At 40.6% G+C, this 20,087-nt stretch overlaps 1 protein-coding gene across 3 annotated transcripts in view; it reads left to right on the top strand.

The window, feature by feature from the left end:
• The window catches only part of IMPG2 (interphotoreceptor matrix proteoglycan 2), a 78,078-nt gene extending 69,170 nt beyond the window's left edge, over positions 1-8,908 (top strand). For 2 of the 3 annotated variants that reach the window (XM_053670331.1, XM_037131637.2), the window contains 4 exons: positions 540-728; positions 2,105-2,306; positions 2,997-3,076; positions 5,348-8,908. In XM_053670331.1, coding sequence (XP_053526306.1) covers positions 540-728; positions 2,105-2,306; positions 2,997-3,076; positions 5,348-5,360 — 484 coding nt within the window. In that variant the 3' untranslated portion in view covers positions 5,361-8,908. The remainder of the gene's footprint in view (positions 1-539; positions 729-2,104; positions 2,307-2,996; positions 3,077-5,347) is intronic. The other variant, XM_053670330.1, reaches the window with a different exon arrangement.
• The last annotated feature ends 11,179 nt before the right edge of the window (positions 8,909-20,087 follow it).

Below are 20,087 nucleotides of genomic sequence, written 5' to 3'. Positions count from 1 at the left end.
GTGTAATGTTTAGCTAGGAAACCGAGGGGAAAAGTAGTCTCTTGATATGCAGAGAAATCAATATTATTTTGAAAAACCCTGATTTCCTTGCTGCTCTGGGATGGGATGACATTTTTGTACAAGTCTAGGCCCCAGGGTTTGGGGGCTGTCTGCAGTATGGGGAAGGACGTGAGGAGTCTGGGGACCTGGGTGCCAGCCCCAGCTCTGTCGCTGACTCATGGTGTGACCTTACACCAGCCACGTTCCTCTGGGCCTGCTTAATGTTACCCATAACTAAGGAAGTTGATTAGAATCCTTCAAGTCTAGCCAGTCTTTCATTCCATCATTTACTTGTAGTCATTGACCTCCTGGCTCAGTGCCAGGCCTGATGCACAGACTTAAAACCCAGGATCATTGACCTGATACCTGCCTCTTTACTGAAGCTTCAGGTGGGCAGCATTTATTTCTTTCCCTTTTCCAGTCCTGCTGAAGCTTCTGCTGTTGGTTACCGCTCTCCACAGAGTGAATCCATGTTCAGACTCGGTCACTTCTCCTTGCAGATGCCGGGTGGGTGAGAACTGGTGGTACCGAGGCGAGCGCTGTGAGGAGTTCGTGTCCGAGCCCTTGGTGATTGGCATCACCATCGCCGCCGTGGTTGGACTTCTCCTCGTCTCTTCGGCTGTCATCTTCTTCCTCGTCAGGACTCTTCAAACTCACAATGCTAGGAGAGAAGGACAGAGGCCCTTTAGGTAAATAAAGAAAACTGCTTTCTGGTGGAGGAAAATGTTCCTCCATTCATTTAGTGCAGTACTTACCATGTGCCAAATATTGGGTAGGGGTCCGGGGTGGAGGGGAGAAAGCTGTAGAGCTGAATGCAAACATGGTCCCTGCCCCCGAAGGGTGTCAACTGGGAAACACACACAAGCAGCAGTTTGAATAAGATGCTAAGGGGCCTAGGTGAGGGATGAATTAGTTTTGCCTGGGGGAGAGAGTCTTAGAAGGTCTGAGGATTGTTATGCTATTTAGCTGGACAGAAGGGTGAATATTTACTGTGGGTGGGGTAGCATACTTTCTAGCTGGTGGAATGAGCTTGAGCACAGTTAGGAAGACATGGGCGAACCTCAGGGCACACTGAGGGAAGGGCATCACTCAGCATGGCCAAAATGCCGGTTTCATGTCGGGGAGAGTTTTGAAGGTGATGGATACAAGGGGAGGCCCTGGTATGAGGACCAGGTATGTTAGTTTGTTCCCCTTTGACTTACTCAGTTTTAAATCTAGATAAGAATGACAAGAAATGAAATCTGGTTTTCTTTGAGTTCAGCGTAGCTGTATCAGTGGAGAAAATATAACCTGTTCTACTTGCTACACTAGCGATCCAAGGACCTGTGGGGTTGTTATGGGAATACGATCTCTGGTTGTACTTTGCTTTTGTGCTTTGTAGTCTGTAAGAGCTGCTGGTTTAGGTCTAGGTTACCTTCCCTCACCCTGGGCTTGCCAAGGAGTCATCTCTCCCAGGTTCCTAGAGCACCCAGGACATACTTCCGTCATTGTTCTTATTGTTTTTATTGACTCTGACTTTGCATTGACTATAATCTCATTCTGGGGAGGGATTCCAATAAATTTCTTGTATCATTAGTATCTAGAACAGTCTTAGGCACATAATCAATGCTCAGTAAATATGTGTAGATATGAATTGAATTGAATTAAATCCCAGCACTCCCATATTTACATTTCTCTCAGATTCTCTGTATGTTGCACATTGATTTTTGATTGGTCTGCTCTGGCAATGACGCTGCCATATGCATTTAATGAAACAGTCTGCATTGGCAGGCGTGGTTCCCCGTCAGCATTTATTGAGTGCCGGGCACTGTGGGGCAAATAAAGATGAAAGAGACGGAACAATTCCACTGGGTCCTTGTGAGGTAGTTGAGGAGATAACAATGATAACATCTGAAAAAAAAATTGAGATTATCTGGATGTTTTTCACAGTCCCCTTTCCACATTTGTATCAGTTCATCTCTTTTTCTTCTCTAACAGAAATCTTGCAACAAGTAAATAGTCTCCCAAGTAGTTGAGCCTCTGAACAGAACCTGAATCAATCATACTTCTCTTTTTGTGGCTCCAGCAGGCGGCCTGACGGCCTCCCGTCTGTTGAAGATGCTGTAAAGTACAACCCCGCCTATGAAAGCCACGTGGCGGGAATCGAGCAGTATGAGGGACCCTATCCTCCGCGCCCCTTCTACAGCTCTGCAGGAGGAGAGGCCTTTGGTGGCCTGAGCAGGGAAGAAATCAGGCATATGTATGAGAACAGTGGGCTTTCCAGGGAGGTAGGAAACTGTGCTTTGCTGTTGTTGCTCTGCTGCTGCCGGTGTGTGTTTGTGTGTGTGCCTGAGCTTCAAGAGATGACAAGTATTTCCTGCTTACTTCTTACCCTGTAGTATCTCCCAGGTGATGTTGGATGCAGAGGGTTATTACATCTGAGCTGCACCTCGTTCTCCACCCAGTGGTTTCTATTTCCATTATTAGCAGATGCTCTCTCCCTCCTCACCCCCCTTCTTTAGAAATATGTCTGAGTTACTCTGTGTGGTATCCAAACCTTCCATTTCTCTGTGAAGGCTGTTCTTTCCTATACCTCTCCCCTGATAGCCCAGAAAGCCACAATTCCTTATAAAAATTAGAACTCTTTTTATTTATTTCTATTTTTGTGCTGAATAGTGTTTATTTATTTATATATTTTAAATAGAATTTATTGGGGTGATACTGGTTCACAAAACCACACAGGTTTCAAGTGTACGACTCAACAAAACCTCATAACATCCTCTGCACATCGCATTGTGGGCCCACCAACCCAAGCAAAGTCTCTCTCTGTCCCTGTTCCCCGCTCTGCCCACCTCCACCTGTGCCCCGCCCCCTTTCCCTCTGGCTATCACCACACTGTTGTCTGTGTCTACGTGTTATGTATATATGTTTTTATAATGCCATGCGTGTCCTCTTTTTCTTTTCTGTTTTTTTTAAAGGAAATTCAAGAAAGAATGAGAATCTTGGAACTGTATGCCAATGACCCTGAGTTTGCAGCTTTTGTGAGAGAACACCAAATGTAAGCATTAGGAGCAGTGTCCCTGTTCGGGCTCCTGACAGCCTCCTCGGAGCCGAGCCTCCAGCGGGAGCACTTAATTCCTGTCCATGCGCCCTGGGCTCTGGTGGTAACCCACGCTTGCTGGGTTCTTCACAGTTAACATGCTTTCACACAGACTACCTCACATGTTTCTTATAAGGGCTCTATCAGTTGAATGATTCTTATTTAAGTTTTGCAAGTGAGGAAAAGAACCCTCGGAGAGCTGAAGAGACTTACTGAAGATCACAGTGGGAGCAAATGGCAGAGAAAATTTAAAATGAAGACACTACATGGTCTGGCCTAGAGCTTCCTGGGCTGTGTCATGTTTTCCCGCTTGTTACCATAGGTATCACCCATGATTTAATGCTCTAAAATATGTTTAATAGACAGTTCCTATGAAAAACACTTGAGTAGCCCTACATCCCGACATTTAACTATCTCTATAGACACTTTTCACTACGCTTTGAATTACACAAATTTCATTAAAGTGTGTATCTTGTCTCTATCTAGTTCATTTTATATTTCACTCTGTCTTTCCATTTGCTTTTCTCAGCCTGTGTTTTGGGCAAGTGTCTCTGGTTTTATTCCTTTTGTTCCCCAGGGTCTGTAACTAGACTTAAGTTACAAAAATAAACTGTCTTATACAGAGATCATTATGGGGATTAATAGAGTGTCGTGGGTGGAATTATACTTTGGCTTTTATATTTGCTCCTAATGCTGCCCTCACAAGGGTGCTGCCTTATGGGGGGGTTTCACTGAGGCCAGATATCTTCTCCTGGCTTGAAAAGAGAAAAACCAGGGCAACTCACTCAAGTTTGTGGAAGAAATTGATCAAGGGTCAGGATAGCACCATGGCCCTGGAGCGTCTGCCCCTTTGCTCCAAATTCCTCTTTCTCTGGTAGACAGTCTCTCCCATGATTCTGCTCTGATAGGAAGGGACAAACTGACACTTAAGGGAACTGAGGAAGTATTTTTCTAATTCCATGTGCATGGTAGAGCTCCTTCAAAAATCTCCGAACGTCTGACTTGGCTCTTGGGAAGTACTGCCAGCCTTGCTTACTGCTGGTTGAACAAGAGTACCAGGAGTCTGCCTTGGAAACCAGGGTACCTACTTATCCCGGCACCTGAAGCCAGCAGGAGGCGGGGGGCTCAGTTCCCGGGGTATCTAATAAAAGAACGTGATTGACGGTTTTGTCCTCCCTAAGACTTTTTATAAGCCCCTTGGAGACACCTGCCTGAATGTGTTGCCTGAATGAAAAATGCATCTCATCTAGGCCAAGACGTCCAAAGAAAGGGTTCAGGAGAACGGAATTAGTGGAGGACAGATTGACTATGTTGCTTCAGTTTCTGCTGGTAAACTGTCTGGCAATAGCATATGCAACACAAAATCCATGGTAACAGAAGATTCGAAAAAAGAAGATCAGTGAAACAAAAGGAAGTTCACACATGCACTATAGACTTAAGAGGGATGTTTGCTAAGGAAGTTGGTATTGAAAAAGTGTTGGGCACACCGTTTTTATATGAAATGTTGAAGGGACTTATCTGAGGAAAAGAAGAACGTCAAAACTATGAATGGTAAAGTGACAACAAACTCACAAGTGTCAACAAGGGTCAACAACTGAACCTAAAAAAAACAAAAACAAATACTAGAACAGGAACAGAATCACAGAAATGGAGATCACATGAGGGTTATCAGCAGGAGAGTTGGGGGGGATGGAGGAAAAAGGTACAGGGAATAAGAAGCACAATTGGTAGGTATAAAATAGACAGGAGGAGGTTAAGAATAATATAGGAAATGGAGAAGCCAAAGAACTTATATGTATGACCCATGGACATGAACTAAGACAGGGAGAAATGCTGCAGGGGTGAGGGGTACAGGGCAGAGGGGAATAAAGGGGAGAAAAATGGGACAAGTGTAATAGCATAATCAATAAAATATACTTAAAAAATGTTAGGCTCATAACCCACACAACATTTTCAGTTTCACTTAATCTCAGCATTTTTATCTAACAGTAGCCCAAGAAAATGTTAATAGACTTGATTTAGGATTTAGTAAAAGTATTATATGGTCTTTGTAGAGAAGGATTTTTTTTAAACTTAGCAACGTGCAGGATAACTTTGTGCAGAGAAAGCAAATACAAAGTATTGGTGATTTTAGGAATACAACTTGGCAATGTGTTACAGCAAAAGTGCATTTCAATGTACATTCTTGCTTTTTTCAATTAATTGTGCTTTTCTTTTTTTCCATGACAGGGATGAGCTTTAATCACGACTGGTATTTTGGAACTGATTAGAAGCCTAGAGAAGATAGAGATCACTCGTTACTGTATCATATAATTAACCTGGATCTTGAACTCTGTTGGAAGATGAATATTTTACTACAAAACATTAAGTTTAGGGCACAAATTTTTTTCCAGTTTAGAATTTCAGAATGTAGTAAGAGATGTGACAATTTTTATACCTACAAACAGTTTTATATGTAAACAGTATTTAAAGAAATTCAAAACTGTGTGTGTTCCGGAAAGCATTCTGGAAGAAAGCAGCTGGGCCGCGGGGCGCCTTGGGGAGGCATTGCTGTCTGCTGCCGAATGTCCCAGGGCGTCTGCCAACGACTGCGCCTCGGGAGTCCCAGGAGGAAGAGAAGGCGAGACTATCACAGGAGAGGGCGGGTTTGCTAGGTAAACATTCGGCACCATGCTTGGTATTGTCAGATAAAATGGAGTGAGAAGCCTTTGATGCAGTTTTAATATAGTTTATAGTCAGATTCGTCTAATTAAAATGTTAAGTTTTGGGGGGGATTAAACTGCTGAAGAAAAAGTAAACTTTTTGCTGCTCTATAGAGTTAGTTTTGTATTTCATGCTTCTACCAGAGTTTTGAATTTTCTGAGCATGTTAATCAAGATCACATTACTGTTGTGTTAACCATCTCAGAATCCTTTTTTTTTTCCAGCTGTCCAGAACAATACATATATATGAAGTCTGAGGCTTTTCTTAGACTAAAGATGAATTTAATTGTGGACAGGGAGGGAGTGAAGGTTAGGTGAAGGCCACAGTGCTGAGAGTGTATGGTTTGCCGATTGACAGGTGGGCTGAGTGAGAATTTACGGGTTCCTTGATCCTGCTTACGGTGTCTGAAGATGTCCCAGCCAAATCCTGGATCCTCTCTAGTTTCTGATATTTTCATCTGGGAAACAGCACTTAACTACTCCACATAGTACAGGTTAGCTCATTTGGATTACTTCTCTTTTGTGTAATAACTCAAGTCTAAATTAATTCTGGAGTAATATCTTTTTATTTTCTAGGTAGGAAAAGGTCCCCATCTTATATAAATTTTAACTGAATTAGTAGCTACCCACTTTCTCTCCAGTATGTTTTTGAATGGGTAGCTTTGGAAGGGGAAAGGAAAGGGCCAAATAATCATCCCTATTAATATTAAACTGCATGTGCAAATAATTATTATCAGTAGTTATTATTGATACAGATATTTTATGTTACAATGTCTTTATGTCTGCCAAAAGCAATCTGGGACATTTTGATTTTTTTCTGACCAGGGATAGACTGACCATTAAGATAAAATATTGATTGACTTATTTTTTTTCTTAACTTGATGACTGCTAATTTCACTCATTATGACACCAGAAACTAAATGTCTGGACTCAGTACATGCCACAGTACAGCTAGTAAAGCCTTGAAGATATTAGGTAATACCTTGAAGCCTCAGGTATTTTGCAGAGTATATGTGGTAATTAATGTATGTGTGTGTGTGTGTGCACACGTGTGTGTGTATGAAGGCAGTTCCCTTGTGTCAATATTGCTTTCATTCCCTCCTCACATAACGCATTCTCTAGGACTTGGGCATAGGTGTGAGCCACTGCTGGGATGTTTTTCACTGGGTCCATTTGAAAGGTAGGGCCCTTTGATAAATTGGCAGTAGGGCCCACTGATAAATTGGGCGATGCTGTCACTACTAAATGCTTAATTTTATTTGTAAAACTTCTAAAGAGCTCTGTTTAGCTTTAAAATTTTTCCTAAACTTGTTTGTGTTTGATTAAAAAATTGTGTTATCACAAGTTAACCATCGAATGCCACCTTTTGAATGTCCACTTGCTGGCAAAGTTCCAGATGGATGTGAGGGCAACGAGAGCAGGGTGGCCCGGGAGACCCTCAGGAGGAGCAGACACTGAGCTGCGGGGGAATCGCTGTTCCCCAGGGGCTTTGAGACTCTGGTGGTCTCTGTCTCTGGTTTTCTTTTGTGTGACCTTTTCATGTGAGAGCGTGAATATCTGCTCCACGCTGATTAAGTGGAAAGTAAAGGAAGCCCTGCCCTTTCAGGGAGAGACCCGAAGGCCTCCATCCAGGAATAAAGACAGTTGCCCCGCCCTCACAGCTGGACCATGTGGGGGGGTCAGAGAGTGCGGTTTCCACGAGGAAGTTCACACTGCCCAGAAATAACTTTTTAAAAACCTAAGTATAGTTGGTATACCATATTATACTAGTTGTATCATTTCAGGTGGACAATATGGTGATTTGTCACTTCATACCTTACATTGTGGTCATCCCACTAACTCCAGGGTCGTCTGCCACTGTGCAACTGCATCGCAGTGTTATCTGCTGTCTTCCCCTTCGGCAGACACTATGCTAACTGAAGTCAGAGAAAGAGATACCATATGCTCTCACTTCTATGTGGAATCTAAAAAACAAGCAAACAAAATTTAACAACCCAGATTCACAGAAACAGAAAGAGCTTCCTTTAAAAAAGAGCATGCCCCAAGGTAATTTAATGGCATGTAGTCATTTTAAAGTATTAGGCTCAACTCTCCTTTCAGGCCGTGTGATTGAGGAATGAAATGTTCTGGTTATTAGAACATTCTCATTAACCTAGCAATATAGTATTTAACAAGACTGTCACCTTATTTGAAAACAATAAAATGCATAGTAAAACACCAAAAGTGCATAGTAAGTAACTCAGAAATTTTTTTTTGATTCATAAGGGGCTTTGGAGTCTCGTAGATATATATAGCCTTTGTAGTTGAGTATCTAGACACAATTCTTATTTTCATGGTTTCTGGATAAAAGGGGAATTTATTTGAGAAATAGGATTTTATTTCCATCATGGCAGTGTTTTAAGAGTATTTGTTCACATATGTGCCCTAAAGTCCCATTTGCTTTACATAATAAAACAAGCGCGGGCTTTGCCTGCTTTCTTCCCTTCTGCAGCACCGGGTCACCGTGGGTCAGTTACTCCCTGCCTCCCTTTCCTTTCTTACGACATAGTGCGTTGTGATGTAGTGAAACAACCCTGACTGAATAGTACTTTAGGAAAAAAGGTGAAAACTGTACAAATATTTTTTGTTGGCTCTAAAACTATATTGAGTCAAATATGATATCTGACCTAATTATTTGCATTCTAGTTTTATAAGTTTGTCTTCTATTTCATGGTTTTTAGGCAGGTGGTATCTTTGTGTCATTTCCATGTTTTCTGTCATGGATACCAGCCTGTAAATTGAATTTTCCTTATGAAATGGGAAGTGAAGTCAGCATATTTATACCACGAAGAAATAGCTGATTTAGGAGAATAACCCATCTTTATTAAATGGAGATGTTTTAGCCAAGAAAATTATAGGTCAAAATTTTTCCCCTAAAATGTTTCTAACAATTCCCAGTAGGAATGGGTAGGGCCAGCCTTCCTCATTTAGCGTCCAGCTGCAAGAAACTCATTCTATTCCCAAATGTACAATAAATGCAGAAAAAAAGATGCGAAGGTCACAAACCTCAAATCAATCAGTTGCATTGTATCCCACAGTAGGTCCTGGCTGGGGGTGGGCGGGTGGGAGGGCACCAAAAAGTGGTTGATGGTGTAGAGAATCTGCCTGGAAATTCTTTTTGGCACATGGATTTTGTAAAACTTTAAAATACTCCCATGTGTTGATAAGACATGGGTTAAATGGCTCCCCTCACTTGCACAATTTACAACTACAGACTAGATTAAATGATTTCTTCTCCTGGCTTTCCCCCCCTCTTTATATGTAAAATTATTCCTTTAGAGATTAAGGACATACATAGGAAAAAGGTAACCATGATATCAAAGAATATAGATATACTATTTATGTATCAGGCCTGTGTGATGTTTCCAGAGTGATTGTGTTCGATATGGAGTATAGATAATGAAAGGTTGTTCTTTTTTCATCTTGTTTATAATGACATTTTACCTAAACTGGGTCAGACAAGTTCATGCTACTGTACTGTTGTTGTTTTTTTTTGAAATGCTCTAGTCTTAATTCTAGCTAATTAGCATGAAAAAGTCTTTGTGTATACAAAAGGGGCTTTCCTTCTCATGTTTGTATGCCATGTTCATTATTAATAAACTTATCTTTCAAGAACCTTGCCTACATTTTTTTTCAATTGTAGATTATAGCAACAGTTAAGTTGTAATTACCATTCAAAGATACAATGTGAGCATGGTGCAAAAATGATCAGTCTTTGATTATTTTTATTTTTTTAATTTATTTTATTTGATTTTTTGAAATTTTTAAAAAGTTGTTACAATTGACATATAATATAATATAATATTTATTTCAGGTGTACAACACAGTGATTAGGCATTTACATAACTTACAAAGTGATCACCCCCATAAGTCCAGTACCCATCCCACACCACACACAGTTATTAAAATATTACTGACTGTTTCATATGCTGTACTTAACATTCCAGTGGTTGTTTTTATAACTGATGATTCTTTTTAATCCCTTCACCTTTCCCCCCACGCCCCAACACCCTTCCCATCTGGCTTTGATTAGCATTTGGGAAGTGAAGTTGCAGGGGAACTGGAGACAGGTCCGGAGCTCAGATGTCGCCTTTGTTGCTATTTGACAATGCTGAGTCATTATTTAACCTTTCTTGAACTTTACTCTTTTAACTGTTAGAAACTTTTATTTTTTTTCTCCTTTGTTTAAGGAAGGGATGGAAAGAAAACTGATGGAATTAATTAAAGAAAGATTGGGGTAGTTAGCAACAGCTGTGCTGTAATGAGAACAGGAACTGTGAGCTGACTAGAGGACAGAGGAGACCCATGTGCTGGCAGCAACCAAAAGCCATCTTGCGTGGGAAGGGCCGGAGGCAAGTCAGCTACCACTTACCTGAGCATCGACGTGAGAAACCTCAATTTTCTGTTTTTTCCCTTCCTGCCCTTGTGTGATGTCTTGTTGGCAACAGAGCACGGGGCAGTCCTAAATCAGTAAAGAGGAGGGTGGGCTTGATTCGACTCCAAAGACTGTATTATAAAAAGGCAAAGTGGGAGAAATGTGTCTAATAAATATCTGTTGATTAACTAGTGACCAAGTTTTAAAAGAAAGTGAGTAATAACACTTTTTAGTACACTGAGTCAGAACAGGCCTGGGCACTTTAGCCGAGGCCTCTCCACGCTGGTCCACCTCTAGGTGCTTCCAAACGTGTGTCCCATGGGAGCCACTCATTGACAGGCCGTGTCCCGGGAACGAATCCTTAAATTATCTTCTCACCAACACACACACATGTTTTGTGTCCCATGTCTTAAAGAACAAATGAATCTATTCTAATATGATAATAGTTGAGAAATTATGCTTTTGTAACGCTAACATAGTGTGTGGGCTTTCTGGATATAATTTCTTTTTGCAGATGAGTAATTCTCATGGTTAATATTGCACATATCATGGCAAGTTTGGAGAAGAATGTGCATATTTTTGGTAGGTGGGACTTTAAAGGAGCCTCAGAAAATGCACAAAAACTTTTTTTTATGCCCATTTCTGTACCATTACATGCTTTCATTCCATTTTTCACCAGGGGTGTGTTGTAATTTTTTACTTATGCCACTAAACTGAGTACTTTGAGGTTGGGGCCATGTCTTGCTCATCTTTATTCATGAAACCAAAGAGTGCTTGACACAGTGTTTGTCTACAATTATTATTAATTCAGTGGGCTTGAGGTAATGGGTAATATGTCGATATCTATTTTCTGACTAGCAAGCAAACAATTATTTTGTATTCCAGGAACCAATCAGGTGGACCTATGAGTAGTTTACAAGCTATTTCAAAAGAAGTGTTTACAGAGATTTAAAAATGGTCCTCTGTTTCAAGAGATCAGATACCTACATTTCTGTCTTATTCTCACTGAGTAATTTATGAATTATAAAGTAGTAAGCATGTTACAAAAACCTGGCAGAAAGTATGGACTGCTGCCACCAGGTGTAGTAGTAGCCTCTCTGAGTTTCTTAGGCACTGACTCAGGGAGGAGGTTGGGACGAAGAGGAGAATGGGGCTAGGATGGTAGAAACAAGCTTCAGGTGCTGTAGGGGAGGGGCGAGTGGGTTTGTGGACTCGCGACTGGTGGATTTGTGGGAACAAAAATTTGACTTTCTATTGATAGAGTTGGGAGTATGATGCAATAGCAGGCATTGTTTAATCTTAAAAAACAGTTTTTAAAAATGATTTTATTCTTTGTGAATTCTTTATTGTATAGGGTAGAATAAAATAAAGGCACCAAGTTCTTCCCTTTCTTAGAAAAAAAAACACTACCATAAAGAAGGATGAGTAATTGGTTAAACCTGTCTCTGTCGGCTTTATTCTCGTATTTATCTTTTCTGAAAGTTTTTGATTGTGATTGTCCTGCACATAGCAGAAACCGATTTTGTTATTTCCTCTCAGTTTCACAAGGTTTACCATGTGGGGAAAATTGCCTGTCTTCTCATTTTTGTAACTTAGGCCTAGCAGAGTGGCTGGTGTCCCTGCGCTCCCAGGGAAAGACACCATAGAGAGGACGGTGCATGCTGGGTTCCTCCAGCACATGATTCCCCTAACGTGATGTACGTGCAGGCGCACCTCAGAGACATTGCCAGTTCGGTTTCAGGCCTGCACTAAAGCAAGTCTCCCAGGAAAGCAGGTCTTGTTACAATGTCATAATCTTTTTGCTGGTGGAGGGCCTTGCCTTCAATTTGTAAAAAACACAGCACCTGTGACTTACAATAAAGTGAAGTGCAGCAGAATGAGGCAGGCCTGTACTTGGAAGCATCTGTTTGGCTCCATGCTCCTAGGGGAGGGTATTAGTTTTCCTAGGTGTCAGATACTTCGCAGATACTCAGCAAGGATGGCGTTGCTGTGCTGCCAGGGAGACCGTCCAAGGTTTGTGTGATAGCAGAACAATGTTAAATACTTTGCTATAATGAATGTTGGAAACTTCTTTTTTGTTGTCTTTTTCAAAATATATTTTATTGATTATGCTATTACAGTTGTCCTATTTCCCTGCCTGGTTCCCCTCTGCTCTGCACATCCCCTCCCACCCACAATCCCACCCCTTTAGTTCATGTCCATGGGTCGTACGTATAAGTTCCTTGGCTTCTACATTTCCCATACTATTCTTAATCTCTACCTGCCTATTTTCTACCTACCATTTATGTTACTTATTCTCTGTACCTTCCCCCCTCTCCCTCTCTCCCACTGATAACCCTCCCTGTGATCTCCATTTCTGTGATTCTGCTCCTGTCCTAGTTGTTTGCTTAGTTTGTTTTTGTTTTGTATTTTAGGTTTGGTTGTCAATAGTTGTAATTTTGTTGTCATTTTACTGTTCATATTTTTATCTTCTTTTCCTTAGATAAGTCCCTTTAACATTTCATTTACTAAGGGCTTGGTGATGATGAACTCCTTTAACTAGACCTTATCTGGGAAGCCCTTTATCTGCCCTTCCATTCTAAATGAAAGCTTTGCTGGATAGAGTAATACTGGATGAAGGTCCTTGCCTTTCATGACTTCAAATACTTTTTTCCAGCCCCTTCTTGCCTGAAAGGTTTCTTTTGAGAAATCAGCCAATAGTCTTATGGGAACTCCTTTGTAGGTAACTTTCTCCCTTTCTCTCGCTGCTTTCAAGATTCTCTCCTTATCTTTATTCTTGGGTAATGTAATTATGATGTGCTTTGGTGTGTTCTTCTTTGGGTCCAAATTCTTTAGGATTCTCTGAGCTTCCTGGACTTCCTGAAAGTCTATTTTCTTCACCAGATTGGGGAAGTTCTCCTTTATTATGTTTTCACATAAGTTTTCAATTTCTTGCTCTTTTTCTTCTTCTTCTGGCACCCCTATGATTTAGATGTTGGAATGTTTAAAGTTGTCCTAGAAGTTTTTAAGCCTCTTCTCATTTATCTGAATTCTTGTTTCTCCATTCTGTTCTGTGGAATATTTATTTCTTCCTTCTGGTCCAAACTGTTGATTTGAGTCTCGATTTCCTTCCCATCACTGTTGGTTCCCTGTACATTTTTCTTTATTTCACTTTTCAGAGCCTTCAACTTTTTCCTCTATTTTGTGACCATACTCCACAATTTCTGCAAGCATCCTGTTTACCAGTGTTTTGAATTGTGCATTGGATAGGTTGGCTGTCTTTTCATCACTTAGTTGTATTTTTTCCTAGAGCTTTGATCTGTTCTTTCATTTGGGACGTTTTTTGTCTTGGTGTACCTGTTATGTATTAAGGGGTGGAACCTTAGGTATTCATTAGGGTGGGGCAAACCCTGTCACTGCATTGTGGTGCTGTATGTGGGGGAGGAGGTTGAGAGGTCACAATGCTGCTTGCTCCACTCTCTACTGGTTTTCAGTCACTTCTGTCACAACCCACAAGGAAATCGAGCTCTTCTGTTGCTGATTCCCCAGTGGGTGGTTTTGTGTACATTATAGGACTTGGTGGGTCTTGCCAATGAACTCTCCTGTGAGTCTGGGAGTTTCTCCCCCTGCCATAACCCTCATAGGTTTTTACAGCTCGAGGTTTTGAGGCTTTTTCTCCTCTCACCGGAACCCTGTGTTGCGCAGTTTGTCTCGCTCCCCAGCTGATCCTCCCAGTTTATCTGCACACAAATGTGGGGCCACCTGGTGCGCCAGCTGCCACCTTGCCCGCCCTGGTCCTCCTACTGCCACCTTGCTGTGAGTCCTCACTGACCAGCTGCCGGTCTCCACCCCTCCAACCAGTCTGGGCGAATGTTTCTTTAACTCTTGGTTGTTGGACTTCCCTACTGTTTGACTTTCTGTCAGTTCTGGTTTTTTGTTGTTTTTTTTAATTTGTTGTCCTTCTTTGGTTGTGAGAGGAGGCGAAGTGTATCTACGTACACCTCCATCTTGGCTGAAAGTCTCAGAAATTCATTTCTGATTCAGATTTTAAATTGCTTTTGCTTGGAAAGTATGGGAAAAGAAAACATGAGAAAATTTCTCATTGGAGGAAAGTTAGAGGAAAACTATATTGTAATTATTTGACAACATATTGGCTTAATTTCTAATTTCATTTTAGTGATTGTTGGTTAAGATTCCCTTCTCCCTGCTTTTTAAAAATTTTACCATGAAGACCACCTTTCTACTTTCAAAAACTTATACAGAAAGCTTTTACAAAATAATTGTTTTTCTTCAAAGACTTTATGCTTTTTTGATATCTCAGTACCTTATTTACTATAAATGAGAGAAGGTTAATGATCTAAATGAAAGAAAAATGGTTTCATTACTTTTTCTGTTTAAGTGCTCTTTGGATTTGGAATGGTACAGTGAGCATGTAGGTCTCTTTCTACCATTTAGTGACAATTTCACATCAAAGAAATAGTAATTTATGTTGCAGTTTCTACTGGGAAAACAGATTAAATTTCCAATTTCCAAGGCAGATAATACTTCAAAGTATCTAGATAAGGAGACCATTAGGTTGGAATTGCCCTTGAAATTCTGCCTGTTTCTTTTAAAAATGTAGATGCAAAGGTAACATTTAGAGAGAAATTTTATTTATGAAGTGCTCTGCATGACAGTGGAATGATCTCTCTCTCTCATAAAAGAAAGTTCTAAAACACATGTTGAGAATTGGAAATACCTTCTGTTTGACACTGTGAGCCAGGGGGAAATTTTCCATTGCTTCACTTTTTCTTATTTTACTTTCAGATTTGCCAGTGATGTTTCAAAATCAGAATTTAACTTGGACTTTTAAGGCTGCAAGCTTAAATAGATTTTTCCATTAATGACCAGGTTTAGACAGGAATCTATTTTGAGGACAGTCTTACATTAATTTGGACTTAAAAATATAAAATTGATAGTTTGGAAAGGTCTATAAAATCAGGCAATTCTTCTCAGTTTTATTAAACCAAGATGGAGTGAGTAAGAATCTGATGTTAGTGAACAGTTATAAAAACACTGGCTCTGACCGTATTTCCTCAGTGCCCAGGTGGGGGTCACGCTGATTGATGGCACTGGCCATCTGTCCTTGTCCCTGCCCTATGCTGCACTGCTGCTCTTCCTACACGGTTACATCAGGACCCCACAGTGACCCCACCTGGATGGCTCAGCACACCTGAGGTGTGGCCCAATCCCTGCTCTCTGTTTCAGAACTCACTGGGGAAGAAGGATGAGGATGATATGGCAGCCTAACCTGCAGAGGTAAACATGCTAACTTCAATACAGTTGCTCCAAGGTTTGCATCTGTCTTTAAAAATTTTGTCCTCAATATTGTCCAATGTAGAGCATAGGACTGGGTTAAATTAGTTAAGTCCTTGCTTAACATAGTCCATGGGTTCTGTGACTAAGCAAAATGACATATATATATATCTCAAAGCCAATTTTACCAAAGGCTGGTATTAACAAGTGTTATATTCCTGCAGCCTCTCACCAATGTTATAATGAAATGATGTTATTCAAGGACCTGCTGTATTACTTAGCATGTTCACTGGTGAGGCTATCTTTTATCACCGAATAATATGAACCAAAACATAATGTGTTTAATCTCTCGACTTTTATGTGGTTTAAAGGAGGAGATAGTTCCTGTCAGAAGTCATAAGACTGTTCCTCAGAAACAGAAACAGGAAGTAAAATATCTTGAGAACTTTCCTCCTTCAAGTTTCTTTTTAGCACCTAAGAGTCTGGAAAGAGTAGTAGTTCTGGCCAACAGAGGTGGTCGTGGAACTTGATTTTCTGGTATTAATCTACTTGCCCAAACCCAGACCATGCCGTTGAGAACTCATAAGCCACACTGGCCTGGAAACCCAACTCCTGTTTTAGCCACCAGTGGGAAGGGAGGTGTTTTTTTGGTGTTGGTACACGTAATGTCTCTACCTGACCCCTCCCCTTAATGTGACTCCTTGTTCCTCTGCATGAGCTGCTGATGGCTTCTAGTGCTGGCATCCTCTTCTCCCCTGGCCACAGTGACTCGTGTGTACTCATGGTTGCTATGTGAGCTCAGCGTCTGGGCTTCAAAGTCATCACCTTCACAGAGAGCGTGTGCCCAGGGCTGTGCAGCCAAAATGTGGGAGAGCATGTCGGGCTAAGTGCTGCAAACAGAGGCTGCAAGTTTGACTTGTTTTCAAAGGGTTGGTGGAGGAGTGGCAGGTGAATAATACATCTTTCCTCCAAGCCCCAAACTAGACACTCTTAAAATGAAGACTAAATAATTTCAGCTGCTCTACATATGACTATTATCATCAAATTTACATTCTCAGAGGAGTAAGGTTTTGTAAAAAATTGTTGTTCTCCTTCACGTGCATGTCTTAGGTCTGCTACTCGTTTGTCCTATGGGATTCAGGAATTACTGAAAAATGTGTCAACGGGCAACCCTCATTTACCTGTGATGAAATTTTATAGCTTCCTGACAAGTAGACAGGGTTCTTCACACTCTTATTTAATCTGGGTTTGGAGAATGTAAAATAACTTCCATATTTAGCTGCTCAAAACATAAAAGTAAATATGGGCACATTTGCGTCATGAAAATTCACCTGATTATTTCAAGATTACCCAGTGTTTCATCTCTCTCATTCCTGGATGTGGTGACGACGTAAGAGAAACATGTTTTTCTAAGTTTCCAAACACCTTTTCTCTGACAGAGTTCTGGAATGGTACAGAGTGGAAAATAAAGACTGGAAGAACTCATTATTAACATGGGCTAAATAGGAGCAAAAAGAGAAGGGAAAGCAGGCAATGATAAAGGCATCCTTTAAAAACTTCTGGCCAGTATTTGAAGAAAGCTTCCCCGATGGACTTGTGATCATGTTTTATTGCTAGATTATGATAACCGGGGATTGGAGGCTTGAGCAAAGAGAGCCTGGAAGGAATCAGGGACACGATCTCCAGTTCACCCACACTGACCAGAATCTGAGACACGGGTGGTAGTGGTGGCGAGGGTTTAGAAAAACTAGTAACTAAGCCATAGATAGTGTTTTCAAAATTGGTATGGGCTGTGGTTAGCATCATGGCAGGAAAATTGAAGGCAGGTGTTTCTGAAGTTAAGTCAGTGAGAGCCATAATCTACTGTGGAATGCAGTAGCCCAACACAGGAGCTCTGAGGATTAAGTCAGGGTCCAGGATACAAGAGCTATGGAAGGTGAAGGGTGAGAGACATCCGTGAACAACAGGACATTCTAGCAAGGATGCCTTCCTCGAGAGGAAATTTCCGTCCATGCTTCCAGGTATAAATGGCCCCTTAGAGACAAGACTCTCTCCCTGAGGCCGACTGTGCTCTGCAGCAGGAGCAGGCAATTAATTGCAAGAGCCTGGCTGAGGCTGGGGGTGAGGGCAAGGAATGGTAGCGTGAAAATGACCCCAGGGTGCCTGATTTCCCGGGGCGTAACCCTGTGGGCTGGTCATTGAGTTACTCAGCTAGTTCCTCAATTCTAAAATTTTTATTAAGCTATAGAGACTTAGTCTAAGAGTTCTTTTTGTAAATGATTCTAAATAAAATCACACCAAACACAGCCTTTGTATGCAATGGAAAACATTCCATATGCACTTTATTCTGACTTATAGCAATAACCTCGGGCATAGTATTGAAAAGCGAACACAAATCAATAGGTAATTGATGATATAGAACATGTCATTGCCTTTCATTCCTCTTTTTAAAAAGATTAATCAGTTTTATGTTTACAAGCATCATTTCTGTAGCCAATTATCTATTTTACAAACTTATTCCTGGTTTTACTCTTCAATGCTTATTCTTGGCCTCAAAAAGTAATGCAATTGCTTATTTTCAATTCTCATTGAGAATGAGACACTTCTACTCCCTGCCAATTCTGAATGCATTATTTTTAAAGTGACCATTTATTGTGTCTGTGGGCTAAGTGCTTCATACACAGGATTCCTTCGCATTGTCTTCATAACTGCCTTCGGCAATGGTTCCAACCTGTTAATAACCTCAATTAGTAAGTTTTAAAGCAATTCAAAATGGTGAGGTCTCACAACAGACATTTACACACAACATTTAACACAACGATTGGAAAAAAGAGATTGTTGGCCTTTCTGAGTTGCCCCTTTTTACGGACATTGCCCAATTAATGATGTACCTTTAATATGGACCCAAATGAAGGGGCTGAGCAAATGCATTTTTCCTTCTGTGGAATAGTTTTTAAAATGTTATGAAGTAATAAATCCTTATTTGGAAATTTTGAAAGTACAAGAAAGTATAAAGAAAAACATCCGCCCTGGCTGGTGTAGCTCAGTGAATTGAGCGCAGGCCTGTGAACCATACAATCGAGGTTCGATTCCCAGTCAGGACACATGCCTGGGTTGCAGACCAGTTCCCTGCAGGCCAGTTCCCAGCAGGGGATGCACGAAAGGCAACCATACATTGATGTTTCTCTCCCTCTCTCCTTCCCTTCCCCTCTAAAGATAAATAAATAAAATATTTAAAAAAAAAAGAAAAACATCCATTGTCTTCCTCCAGATATAGAGATTATGATTTTGATTCCTTTCCTGTTAGTCTTTCCCCCCTACACAGAAAATTTTAAAGTAATTTTTAAAAGTAATTAGAGCTATACACTCCTCCCAGCCTTTTGACTTAATGTTATACAAAGAACATTTGCACATGGACAATAGTGGGGTGATCGCAGGAGTAGGGGAAGGGTATAAAGGGGATAAATGGTAATGAAAAAAATACAATAAAAAATTTAAAAATATACAAAAAATACTCTAATCACATAACTTTAAAAAATCTTCCATCACATAGATCAGTGGTAGCAAGCTGGTGGTATGTAGGTCAAGTCTGGCCTGTAGGCATATTTTGTTTGACCTTTGGAATATCACTGAATATTTGCATTAGTTGTCAATATATTTTAAAATTGGGAGATTTCAGATCACCTAGCCCACTTTTCTTGTTTGGCTGACCTGTCTGGCCACCTGAAGTATGGGCTCTGAGAGTTCTGGGATGGCTTTACCAAAATCTGTGTTAGCTATTTACATATTGTGATCATTTAAATTATTTCTGATATTCTTTTTTGAATTTATTTTTGTTTAAGTGTAGTTAGTATATAATCTTATATTGGTTATATTAGTTTCAGGTGTACAGTATAGTGATTAAACACTTTTATACCTTACAATGTGATCACCCCACTAATTCTACTAATCATCTGTCACTGTGTAAACTTATCCCAATATTGTGGACAGTATTCCCCTTCCTCTTTTCACCCATTTCCCACTCCCTCCCTTCTGGTAACCATCCCTTTGCTCTCTGAGTCTGTTTTTGTTTTGTTTGCTTGTTTTTAGATTCCACATATAAGTAAAACCATGTAGTATTTGCCTTCTCTGTATTACTTATTTCATTTAATACCCCCAAGATTCATTCATGTTGTCTCAAATGTCAAGATTTTATTTCTTTTTTATCACTGCATAATATTCCATTGTGTATGTGTATCACTCTTTGTCCACTCATCTATTAATGGACACCCACCCACACTGCTTCCATATCTTGTCTATTGCAAATAATGCTACAATGGACATAGGGGTGCATATATCTTTTTGAATTAGTCTTCTCGTTTTGGGGGGTATATACCCAGAAATGGAATTGCTGGGCTATATGGTATATCTATTCTCAGTTCTTTGAGAATTTTTTTACTCTTTTCCATAGGGGCTACACCAGTTTGCAATCCCACCAACAGTGCAGAAGGGTTCCCTTTTCTCCACATCCTTGCCAGCACATTATTTGTTGACTTATTGATGATAGTCATTCTGACTGGTGTGATGTGGTATCTTGTTG

This window comes from Artibeus jamaicensis, unplaced genomic scaffold, assembly GCF_021234435.1.
Source record: "Artibeus jamaicensis isolate MK-2021 breed Jamaican fruit bat unplaced genomic scaffold, CSHL_Jam_final contig_558, whole genome shotgun sequence".
In the NCBI taxonomy this organism is placed as follows: domain Eukaryota; kingdom Metazoa; phylum Chordata; class Mammalia; order Chiroptera; family Phyllostomidae; genus Artibeus; species Artibeus jamaicensis.
The sequence above is the reverse complement of the archived record's forward strand: the minus strand, read 5'-3'. Positions and strand labels throughout refer to the sequence as shown.